General features: G+C 47.0%; 1 protein-coding gene across 3 annotated transcripts in view; it reads left to right on the top strand.

Annotated features, from left to right (window-relative positions):
• LOC6596893 (serine/arginine repetitive matrix protein 2) overlaps positions 1-12,625 on the top strand; it is a 45,046-nt gene that overhangs the window by 23,394 nt on the left and 9,027 nt on the right. Inside the window, exons 7-11 of one of the 3 annotated variants that reach the window (XM_026989734.1) lie at positions 49-594; positions 674-813; positions 8,253-8,390; positions 8,481-8,556; positions 9,674-12,621. In XM_026989734.1, the coding sequence (XP_026845535.1) occupies positions 49-594; positions 674-813; positions 8,253-8,390; positions 8,481-8,556; positions 9,674-12,621 (3,848 nt within the window). Of the gene's footprint in view, positions 1-48; positions 595-673; positions 814-8,252; positions 8,391-8,480; positions 8,557-8,816; positions 8,945-9,673; positions 12,622-12,625 lie in introns of those variants that run through there. The other 2 variants (XM_026989733.1, XM_026989732.1) reach the window with 2 other exon arrangements.

Here is a 12,625-nt window from a genome sequence, read left to right as displayed (position 1 = left end):
TTAGATACAAATACTAATTTGAATACCAATTCCTTTACCGTTTCCCAGAAGTCACAGGCTTTGTGATCGAGGAGCAGTTCTACTCGGACAACAAGTCCCCGCCCCGTCACGAGCGCAAGGAGCTGATCTACTCGAGCAATGCGGATGAGCTGGCTTCCATTCAGAAACAGCTGCTGCTGGACGATGACTACCAGCCGGAGTTGAATACCAAGCTTGTGAGAGAGTTCAAGAAAGTCGAGTCCGAACTGCAGCCAGAGCCAGATGGCAGATATGTGCGCCGTGGTTCGGTGAAGGAGCTCAGCGAGAAGTTCATACGGAAAGAGTCCTCCTCGTCAACGCACTCTAGCACCTCTCAGTCGATGATGAGCAGCCGCACCGAGCATGCGGATGCAGATGAGGAGGAGACCGAGGACAGCGAATCCAATGAGGTGTGCAGCGTCATCGAGGCACCACAGATGCGCCAGGGCTCAACTACCAGCAGCTTAACCACCACCCGGTCCAGCAACACGCGCTCCTTCCTCAACAGCAGCGCGGATCAGCGGCAGGTGACCAGTGTGGACGATGTCCTGGAGCGCATGCGCAATGCCGATAATGGTGAGACCTAACCAAACTGAAATTCCCTTATTCCTAGCAGCTAAACCATCATCCCTTACCATCCCATTTAAATACACAGTGGAGGAGCCTGGCGACACAAACGAAGATCGTGAGGCACGTGCTCTGCTCAACAAATTCCTTGGGGCCAGTGTGATAATGCAGGGCGTGGAGAGCATGCTTCCACCAACGGCTACGGGTCAGCGTCTGAATAGCCAAGGGGTGAGTTATCCTTATGCAAATATTATCGTCTGGGGGTGAGTTATCCTTATGCAAATATTATCGTCTGGGGGTGAGTTATCCTTATGCAAATATTATCGTCTGGAAAGGAACGAGTAGACCTCCATTCAATCCCTTCTCTTTAAGAAGTCTATCCTAAGAAAATTTACAGGTGTCAAAATGTACTTTCTTTTTAGGAAATCCCTAACTAAACCATGCAATTTTCTCAGTAGCTTATAGGCGAGTGACCAATTAATCGCTTGAATGAGTTAGAGAGTGGAACAAGTGTTGGTTTTTCCACTTCGTGGCATGAGTATCTCTCCATCAGCCCCTTCCGCCCCTCTCCGCATCTCCACTGCATCAACTATAGAAAATCCCCAAACTAACCTCAAATGTGGCTCAGGCACGTGTTCGATTAACGGTTCACTGAATGCGTCTCTCTTTTCATACGCTTGCAAAAAGGTATTATAATTTTGACCAGACCTACAAGAAATATACAGACATGTGTACATACATATGTACATACAGTACACTAGTAAACAAGAATATTCTCAATTTGAACCGAAAGGATTGGATTATCATTCGCAAGAAAAACAGGTCTTTGTGAGAACAGGTCTTTCGTTACATGAACTTTGCTTGTTAATACATTTATTAATATAAACATCAAATGACCATATCATATGGCTGAACATACAGGGATCTTCCAAATAATCTTAGTGGCTATAATAAATACATGGCAAATAAAATATGGTTGAATTGCAAGGGTATATAAAATGTCGGTCGTTTCCTAATTCTTTGACTCCTCTGTCTTCTCCTGTCCACCGTATGGGATGTGATCGTGCAAAACTCCAAACCTAACCTCAACAGAGTCCCAGAGCCAAGCACGTGCCTGACTAACGGTTTACCGAGTGAGTGATCGCACTCGCACTGGCACTGGCACTCTGTCTCTCTTTCTCTCTGCCTCTCTCTCTCTCTGTCGCTTTCTGTGCACTCTCTTCACTGCCCTCTCTCTCTCTCTCTCTTGCTGTCGCTGTTGTTGTTGCCGCTGCTGGTGCCTGCGGTTGTGTGTGCCGTGTGCGCCGCCGTATGCGTGATGTGAGGGGCACCGCCTGGCTGGTCAGAGCAGCAAGCATCGCCATCGGCAGTGGCAGCAGTGGCAGTGGCAGTGGCAGCGGCATCTCTCCGAATCCGAATCGACAGCGACAGAGACGGCGTCAGTACACACTCAGAGGCGGCATCGATCACTTGTGCGAAGAACTACTTGATCCGACGAAAAGCAGAGAAAGCAGGCAGCAGCAGGCAGGCAGGCGAAGAAGAAAGAAAGAAAGCAAAAAGTGCCAAGAAAGAAAGAAAGAATTTCTCGCAAACAACAAAGTTTAGAATAAATAAAAAAAAACATAAAACAAAAAGTTGAAAAGTAGAAAAGAAAAAGAAGCAGTAGAATAACAAAAGAAGACAAGTTTCTGGCTTCCTCGCTCTTTATTTTTTTCTTGTGCAGTTTTGTTAAATATTGTTATTTCCCTGTGGCGGGAGAGCGAGCGCGCGAGTGTCGGTCGAATCCATATTTGGTCTAACAGCAGCATCGCATCAGCAGAATCAGCATCATCAGCAGCGGGGCCATAGAACCGCAAGGAGAAGCAGCCAGCAGCATCAGCAGCCACCAGCAGCAGTTAGAGCGGGAGCGGTAGCGGTAGCAAAAGAACCGCAAGCAAGAAGCAAAAAAAAAGCACAGCGTAAGTTCTGATTGAGAGAGCGCGGCAAGGCAAGGCAAGGTGTATTTCCCAAGAAGGTGAGGCATTCCCCTGATCTAAGATTTGGCGTAATTGTTAAAACGGAACTTACCGTTTGGGAACAGTTAGAAGGGGAGGAAAGGCATGCATTTCCTGCTCTCAGGCAGTGGCCTATTTGGGTACTCTCTCAATTATACCGATACGCAATGGCAACTATTGTGGGAGCAGCTCAGGATGGCCCCCTCACCCTGTCTCCCAACATACTCTGGACAGAGACAGAGGCATATGATAGATTGGTAGAGAAAAGAAGGAAATAATGAGAGCGAGAGAGAGAAGGCGAAGGAGGAGAGACGTAGAGCAGCTGTTTGAGTCAATTATTTTTAGTGCGCATAATTTGCTGCCCGTCCGTCTGTCAGTCCGTCCGTCCGTCGCAGCAGCGAAAAGAGGAATTTCTGTCACGACACCTCAAAATGCACCTGAACGAAAGGAGGAGGCACAGCAGCGGCGACGACGACACCATCGGGGGCTATATATAAACCGATATACATATGTATGTATATATTTCTTTATGTCTATATACTATATATAAACATACATACGTACATATGTATATGTAGATGTGTGTGAGTATACACACAGCAGAGAACAACAAATAAATAAATACTTTTTAAAAACAGAGCTGAGAAAAAGAAAGAGTGATAGAAGGGAGGAGGAGGGATGCATGAATGAGAGCGTCAAATGTACGGAAAATTTCGACAAAAATAGCTCCAACGACGGGGCAGGCAGTATTTTTACGGTCTATGGTTGGAGGAGCATTTTCTGTTTTTTTTTTTTTGGCCAACTTGCTGACAGAGACGCACATGGTGGCCAGGGAAGAGGAAGCTAGCTGGTGGTGCATGGTGCATGGGGCAGCAAACGCACATTGCAACGCCGCTGCCGACTCTGTGGCATGTGATGTTCCCGTTTTTCTTCCACTTGTGTGTGAACCAAATACCAATTTCCCACAGATCACACAGCAGATATTTCCCCCTATTCGATGCCTAATGCTCTGGGACTTTGTCAGATACATAAAAACAGATATATGTAGCTAAATACATATGTATGTATGTGTACAGGCCTGCAGATAAAGTCTACCGCTTGGAATAGTGTGCGACAGGGAATGATTTGTTTCATAAGCTAAAAAGATCGTTAAAAAGATGAACCGGAGAGAGGATCAGCAAAGAGTCCAGAGCTGTCATATATCCAAACATTTGAGTCCTCTCTAAAGATTGTCTTTATTTCTTGTTACACTTACAACACTGTGCATCCAATTTCCATTACTCAAAAGAATAGTTTGGTCCCCATTTTGCCTCGAACATTTTTCAGAAATGTTTTTGGCATTCAAGGGAAAAGGAATATCTCTTTTCTTGGAATTCCTCTTACAAGAAAAGCTCACACTATTTCTTACAAAATGGGGAATGATATAATTACTACAAGAACTGTTCCTCCTCTATGCAGCAAGCATCATTGGAGTTAGTCCCAAAATGTTTTATTTGAGTTCTTTCCCATTAAAAAATTTCACATTTAAACTGGTTCAAACATTCACTTACTGACCAACTACCGAGTAGAGCTACTTACATACATACATTCGAGTATGTGCTTCTTCTGTCCATTAAAGTTTCCAAATAATCAGCATGCGTAGTTTTTCAGTTTCCCCACTCAGTGGAGTCGTCGTGGAGTCGTTAACACGTGAACCAGTTCTAGTGGCATTACCTGCCCTCCCTCTTACAAATGATTACAAATGCAGAGCAGAGCAGATACGACTATTCTCGTATATGGAATTTGTACGGAAACACGTACTGGGAACCCTTTTATAATTCATGCATGAACTGTTTACCCATGGAAGCAAGCTCTTTGATAAGGTTCCATTGTAGCGGCATTCAGTCTATACATACATAGATCACCATCCATCCATCCATCCACCACAATGGATCGAAGTGGGAACCCAGGCGGGAATTCCATTTCTGTTGACCGTTCTGCTTCCCCCAGGTGTGTTTTTGTGGTGGTGGTTGCCCCTGTACTTAGTTGAGCGTAACATTCTGAGGCGGCAAGCGGCAAATCCTCCTCAAATACTGTCTCCCTTTCTCTCTCTCTCTCTTTCTCAGTAGCGTACCCCACCAGATTTCTGGCTGGCTGACTGGCACTGGCAAGTGTTCCTCAAAGCTGGAAAGCCGGTTTCCGTTACCCCTATTCCCCCTGATCTTGCCATTGTGCCACTCATTCTACCCTTGAAATAGCGAGGTATGCTAATTTTGGCAATGCGTATGAGAATATTTGCACATATGCATGTACATATGTATGTATATTATTGATCCTTCCTTTGTCCAGGCTGTAGATCAGAAGTAATTTGCTTAGAAAACTTTAGTTCTATATTTGCAGACCTTATTTATATGTCAAGATGACTATTATATTGATCAACTGACGGAAACATTTACCTATATATTACATTTACCTATAACATTTATATATCAACCTTTTTAAACTATCAAACTGACAACAAAAAAAACTGTTCACACCAAAATTTAGGCCCGAGAATGCAAAAACAAAATACACTCTCCAAGGGCTGATAATTTCGGTTGTTTTTGGGACTGCTTAAAAAATGCAAAAAGCGCTCCCACTATATAGTTATCGGCTACCTTGGGACAGTTTAATCGATTTTTATAAGATTTTTGTTACCAATTGCAAGACAAAAGAAGGGTACTTAATGCTTCGTTTTCCAGAGTTGGACTTTCTTTCTGGTTCTTCTGCCTTTGCCTGTTCTTCTTCGTCTTTGTCTCCCTCTTCTTCCCTTTCTTCTGACGTTTCATAATCGTTGTTGTTTTTGTTGTTGTTGTTGTTGTTGGAGAGTGTGTTTCTGCGTCTGTGCGTGTGCCTTTGTCTTTGCTTCGCATTTTGCATGTCAAATAATTCTCATTTTGCCAGAGGCTAAAAATACAAAAGAATGAGATAAAAGTAACAAAAAAAATGAATAAAAAAAAACAAGAAAAAGAAAGAAAGTCTGAATGTGGAAACTAGCAGAGAATGAAAAACCATTCTTTCCCATGGAAAATTGGGTGGATTTTGGCTGGTTGTTTTAGAAGGTCTTTGGGCGGTCGGGGAGGGAGGTCATTGCTGGTCGGGGGGACTGTACTAATTGGAGTCCATAAATCATACATTTATCTCTACCTCTCCATATTTCCCTCTCTTTACCTTCTCTCCTTCTTTTCCAATGCTTTTCTCCTCGTGGATGTGTATGGTGTCAAAATGTTGAGCAATTGATTGAGTCAATGGCCATTGACTGCAACTGCAGCAGCCACTGTTAAGTCCAAATGCAATGTTCGCTTTGGTTAGCTGCACTCTCCTACCCACTCCCCTACCCTCCCCTCCCATACCTTTTCCCCGCCCTTCGTTTCACCAACGATCTCCTGTTGATCCAAACAGTTTTTTTTTAATTGCTTTCCTCTTTGTTGTGTTTTGTTGTTGTTTTTCATGCAATTACCATTTTTGATTTTCACGCATGGTTGCATTTCGCTCTTGATCGGTGCATTACCATTACCCCATCTTTACCATATCAAACGTCCCCTTTCACACACAGTCACGCTTTGTCGGAATTGCGCCAAATACTTTGGCAAGGGCCTTTAAGGCCCTTCCAAGCGTCCCGATTCACAGAAACGACAACGGGAGCGGGTGGGTTGAGGAAATACTCGAATCATCATCTCGATAGAGCATCCAAATGGAATGCAAATTAAATCAAATGAATTGACATTTTTACTATTGAATTTTTTGTGGCCCACATTTTGACAAAAACGAACATAAAACAACAAAACAAAACAAAAAGAGAAGAACAAAATATAGGGCAAACAAAATTTAGGTATATGAAAATAGAAAAATATTGTAAAAATGTTTGGCAATTAATTTTTTGTTAAGACTGTTGTTCTTGGTTTATTTTGTTTGGCTCTAATTTGTTTATAAGGAGTGGGGGCACGCTAAAATATTATATAAAGTTTTTTTCGGTCAGAAAATCCAAAACAACAACAAAAAACAAGAGAGACAGAGAAAAATATACTCTCTAACTGTTCCCATGTGTGTGTTTGTGCTTAAATAATTTATAATTAAAAATAGCAACGCGTGTGGGAAGAAAAACCGAGCAGAAGAACAGAGTGGTAGAGAGACAGAGAGGCAGGAAGCTGCGGCCGAATTTTCGAACATGTTCGAAGTCGGTTTTTGAAAAATTTCCCCCCATTTGTTGGCTGACCAAATTTGGTCAAATTTTGATATAAACAATCTACCAAAAGAGATAGATAAAGACAGAGAGAGAGAGAGAGAGAGAGAGAGAGAGAGAGAGAGAGAGAGAGAGAGAGAGAGAGAGAGAGAGAGAGAGAGAGAGAGAGAGAGAGAGAGAGAGAGAGAGAGAAAGAGAGAGCGACCGAGAGGTAGAAGCAGAAGGAGAACAGGGAAAAATATACGAGTAGATATACATATTTGCGGCATTCCCCCATCAAAAGGCAACTGCAGTACACATACCACACGTCGTATACTTAATTGCACTCTATACAGTACTATACATATACTCGTATATCGTTTATATGTATCTCAGAGGTCTATAAACGTTTTAACCGCCTGATCCTTGGGCGTGCAATATTCGGTTGAAATATTTGTCCGAATATTCTTGTGTGTGATTTGTGGCAATTAAACCTATGCCATCATTTCTTGTTGATAACGTGGCTTTGTTCTTGATGTCTGTCAATGAACTCTATTTGAGTATACCAATGCACGAGCTGGTAATTCTAAGTGAAGCAACCGTTGGGGGTCCATTGGGTTACAGGGCTTGAGGGGTTTGTCTTTTACAATGGCAGTGCGATCTCTGAGTAGATTTCTTTTCCATTCTGTTGCCTGTTCGAAATTCCCCATTATCCCCATACTCTGCCATTTTTGTTTTGTGGCATTCCATCGAAACATCCCATAAGCATCTAAAGTCGATAGAATATGCATGCTTATACAATGTACATATCAATTGTTCAGTAAAGTATAAATCGATTCGGTTATTTAAGGCATATTCCCATAACTGATTAACAATCGAACAAAAAAATTGAAAGTCAACTCTCGAAACTTCCATAAAGATTTCAGTCGATTCGTCTTTCATTCGTTAACAAACAAACAGAGAACAGTAAACAATCGAGTGACAATCGCCTTGGAGCCTGTGGGGCAACGTGTTGCATACGTTATATATATTAGATAGAACCCCCAGAGCACACATTACGCATACGAGAGGTATGCCCCCTGTTGTTTAGTTCAATTAGTCAACTGCAGTCGGAAGCAATTGCAGAGGGGGATGGAGAGGGAGAGAGAGAGTCGCTGCAAAAGAATCATGGCTAAGGACAGCCCCAAAAAAGTGCTTCTTTCTGCCTTATCATGGCCATCGATCGTCGAATGTCGAACCGATTGTCGGTCGAGTGATGGCTCCCTTTCCCAGTTTCTTGGCAACAGAATAATTGTTGGCTTTCAAATGTGCTCATCGTGCTTTATTTAGCCAGACTGAACAGCTGGCACGGCATGGCACCACCCACCCGTAGACAGAGAGTGAGAGAGAGATGGAATTGGGGGGTGGTGGTGGGGGGAAACATGAAACAAAATTTTCCGGTTGATAAACAAAAAAAACCTGTGCTAATCCACACTCATATCTATCTCTTTTAGGTGAAAACCACACGCATAACCAATACCTACAGCAAATCGGGAACTGGCAAGGTCAGCAGCAGCGCCTCCTCAGCACCAGTTACACGCACAACTTGTGACATCGAGGAGATACAGGACGAGCAGATCCTAAAGCAATTGGTAGGTGTAGCCCGTCCCTGACCAGCCCCTGACCAGCCCCTGACTGAACCTCTCGCAAATCAAACCTCTTTTCGCATCCATTTTTTGAAGCTGGAACAGGCCTCCACCTACGAGGAGCGTCGCAAGATCCGTGCACGTCTACGCGAACTTATGGCGGAACGCGAAGGTGAGTCTCCATTTCTATATTTATCTTCTAAGCAAAACACCCCAAGAAAAACCCCAGCAACAGCAACAGCACCAGAACCAGCAGCTCTTATAGGAAGCTGCTCTCTCTGCACTCCGCTCCACAAACAACAAAAAGCACTCTACTACACTCTCCAGTGATATCCAGCGATAACCGATAACCGAAAACCGATAAGGAGATGCCACCATCGATAATCGGATGCAAAGTGTCTATATATTGTGTTCTGTATCTGTATCTTGTAGGATAAAGCGCACACAGCAACTCTAGGCTCTAGGCTAAAGAAATCTAAGCTGTTAATCGAAACTAAAAGTAGAAGAAGAGCCTTAATCGATTAATCGATTAGCGCTCTTAGGCCCCCTCCCAAAGAAAAGGTATAACACACAACCTCAACACCTATTTTGCTCTGTTTCAAGTCATGTTCCAAGATTATTTCCCCAACGCAGAACATTTATCTCTCTCAATTGTGTAAAGAAAGTCGTGCACTCGTCGTCTCGTCTCGTCATCGTTATCTTTATTTTCCATTGTTATCGTTGTTTTGTTTTTTATTTCGTTACCGTTTCACTCAGTGCGAACGTCTGTCAAGAACCCCTTCCGCTGTCCCACTTCGAACACCCACAAAGAACTGGAATTGATCCTTCGATTCACACATTTTATATCTCTGATATCTCTACATTTATAACTATATACACCTATTTGTATGTTGTTCATTTTGCTCGAGACATTTCACAAAAGCTTAGATGCCCCGAAACGGAAACCGCCACGGATATATGTATATTGCGGATATACTATATGTCCGAGATTTATTGAACCATGTGTACGAGTATATCCCCATATTATTCAAAGGAACAATTTATCAATGATATGCATAAACGCAGTTCTTAAACTACTTCTGGCTGAAGCATCTGAGTTTTCTGTTCCAGTTCCACGACATCCCGAGACCCAAGACCCAAGACCCGAGCTTTTGTTGTCTTGCTTGATGTCGTCATTACGTTCCTTTGAGTTCTCGTTGCTCGCCTTTTAAATCCTGTCTCTTTCTGTCTCTCCTTTTATCTCCTAACTTTCTCACTTTCTCTCCACTGTGAATCATCGTGCGCCGCAGAGAAAAAGAACTCAGCCGCAGCCTCTAAGCCAAAGGAGGAGGCGGAGGAGGAGAGCAGTGCCAGCGAGTATGAGGAGATCATCGAGGAGGTGACGGACTACAGCGACGACGACGACAACAACGAAGAGGAGACCACCAAAAAGGAGCTGCCCAAGGAGGAGAAGAAGGTAGAGAAGAAGGTAGCCTCCGCAGCCGTAGCCTACGCAGCCTCTAAGGAGAGCAAAGTCAGCGATAGTGTCACCAAAAAGTTGGCCAAAGTAGAGCTCTCAGAGCAGTCCACAACATCCACAACATCCTCGACATCCACAACAGACGGTGTCCAGACGGTGCAGCAGGGTGAGTCAGCCCTGCCAGCAACTAAATCAGGAGCAAAATCAGGAGCAAAAGCAGGAGCAGCCGGCAGCAGCACTAGCAGTAGTAGCATTAGCAGTAGGAAACAGAGTAGTGGTCAGGTTAGCACAGTGGTTAGGGCCAGGGACAAAGCCAAGCCAGAGACAATGCCAGCAGCAGCGGCAGCCCCAACAGCAGCAGCAGGAGCGGGAGCGGAAACGGGAACGGTTTCGGGAGTGAGCAGATTGAGTGTACCCTCGAAGGAGGATTCGGGCACGGAAAGTGGCGAGGATCTGCGCCTGCTGGCCGCTGGACTGAGGGACACCCTACAACAGCGGAGCGGCAGCGATGCCAGCGAGGCACATCGCAGCCTCCTCGAGGAGGTAACGGACGCCCTCAGCCGCCTGGAGAGCTCCCTGAAGCAGGGCAAGGAGCTAGCTGTCGACGGGGGTCAGCGTCAGGCTCTCCTCGGACTCGTTGCCCGCCTCCAGAGTGGACTCAATGCCCCGGAGAAACTGGCGGCGGCGGACAACAACAGCAGCGGCATCTCTGAAGAGGCCTCTCCCACCCAGGAGGATATGGAACTGGAGCTTGGGATGGGAATGGAGGACCCCCGGTCCGACTGCCGGCAGTCACGGTTCGCCAAGCGACGGCAGCGCAACAGCCGCCACACGGTGGGTGTCAGCCGAGAGGAGCTGGCGGATGCCAGGCGCTATATGGAGGACATGCTGCTGCTGGAGAACAACAAGGGCTTTACACTGGAGAAAAATGCCAGCTCGGGATCCATCATACCGCCCGTTCAGCTCTACAGACCCAATCAGTTTGTGCCGCAGCCACAGCAGCAGCAGCCTAAGCCACAGCCACCGCAGCAGCCAGTGCAGCAGATTCCAGCCTCCCAATCTCAGGGATCCCAGCTGAGACCGAACAACAACAGCAGCAGCAACCACAGACGCCCTCTGTCCGGGGATTATGCGGTCAGCTTTGCCAGCTATGAGGCTGCCCAAAAGGGAGGACAGCAGGATGGATCCAACTCCGGCTCATCCTCTACTCGCTTCAATGGTGCGAAAAAGCATATGATGAAGCGGGCTAACACAATCGATATACCCAAGGCAAAGGCTAAATACATTGCCGACTGTGACACGGACTCGGACCTGGAAGACGAGCACGACCATGGTCCCCATCTGGGGCTGAAGCGTGCTGTTCAGGTGAGCGTTAAGCGGCGCGTACAAAATGCCGTACCACCTTTCGAGCCCAAGACGGAGAACGATCACAAGTTCCTGGCCTTCATCAACAAGCAGAGCCATCAGACGGGCCTTGGCTGGGGTGGTGGTGGCGGAGGGCGCAGTGTGTCCAACTGGACGCACAAGTTCGGGAACATCAAGCACACCTTTGAAACGGGGGCGGCGGCAACCGTGACCAAGGGTAAGCCGCCGCCAGTGCCCGGCCATGTGCCAGGGTGGGCCAAGCAGGAGCACCAGCATCATCAGCAGCTTCAGCGCGAGCAAATGCTGCGAGAGCAGATGCAGCGAGAGCAGTACCAGCGAGAGCAGCACCAGCGAGAGCACCGGCAGAGAGAACAAATGCAGCGAGAGCATCGTGATAAGATCCAACGAGAACAGCAACAACGAGAGAAGCTTCAGCGAGAGCACATCCAACGAGAGCAAATACAACGAGAGCACATTCAGCGTGAACAGATCCAACGGGACCAGATGCAACGAGAAAAAATCCAACGAGATCAGCTGCAGCTAGAACATCTCCAACGAGAACAGCAACAGCAACAGCAACAGGCGGAAGCGACAGCCGCTGCCCAAGCCCATTCCCAGGCCCAGGCCGAGCGTCAGCGTCGGCAGGAGATCGAACGTCAGCTGCTCCTCGAGCAAGAGGCCAGATACGAGCGCGAGCAGCGCGTCCGCCTGGAGCGGGAGTACTACGAGCAGCAGCTGGAACGCCAGCAGGCGGAGCGACAGCAGCAGTTGGACCGCCAGCGGCAGCAGCAAGAGCAGCTGGAGCGGCAGCGTCGCCAGGAGATGGAGGTGCGCCTGCAGCACCAGAGGCAACAGCAGCAACAGCTGCAGCAACAGCAGCAGCAGCAACAACAGCAACAACAGCAGCCGCCCTTGAATCACTTTATACACGCACCGCAGTCCGTGTTCCGGCCCATCGATCAGGATCCGCCAGCGGCTCCTAGCATCTATAAGCCCATCGCCAAGAAGTCGGAGCCACAGCCAGGCTCTGTATGGCAGCCCTCGGGTCAGGGCAAGCTTCCAGCCCAACAGCAGCAGCACCTGCAGGCGCGGACACCGTACAGCAACACGCCGTCGCCTGCCTCCACGGCCACCTCGCCCATCGGCCTGCCCTGGGTGGCCAAGCCGAAGGTGGACAACAGCGATTTCCGTCGCAAGGCCCATCACTTTGAGGAGCGTTCGCTGAGGGACAACCTAGAGCAGCAGCAACAGCAGCAGTCGCCCTATCCTGTGGGCAGCTCCAACGGGGGCCATGGCTACCTGCAGCGTCACAACTCGCTGCGTTCCAAAGGTCCGCCAGCAGCACTCAGCGAATTCAGGAAACGGCCTTCGCTACCCAATGCCATGGAGCCCGGAACTGTGGCGGGAGCGGGAGTGG

The sequence above is a fragment of the Drosophila persimilis genome, unplaced genomic scaffold (genome assembly GCF_003286085.1).
Source record: "Drosophila persimilis strain 14011-0111.01,24,50 unplaced genomic scaffold, DperRS2 tig00000431-arrow-pilon, whole genome shotgun sequence".
NCBI lineage: Eukaryota > Metazoa > Arthropoda > Insecta > Diptera > Drosophilidae > Drosophila > Drosophila persimilis.
Note: the sequence above shows the minus strand (reverse complement) of the source record. Positions and strands in the feature narration are given on the sequence as shown.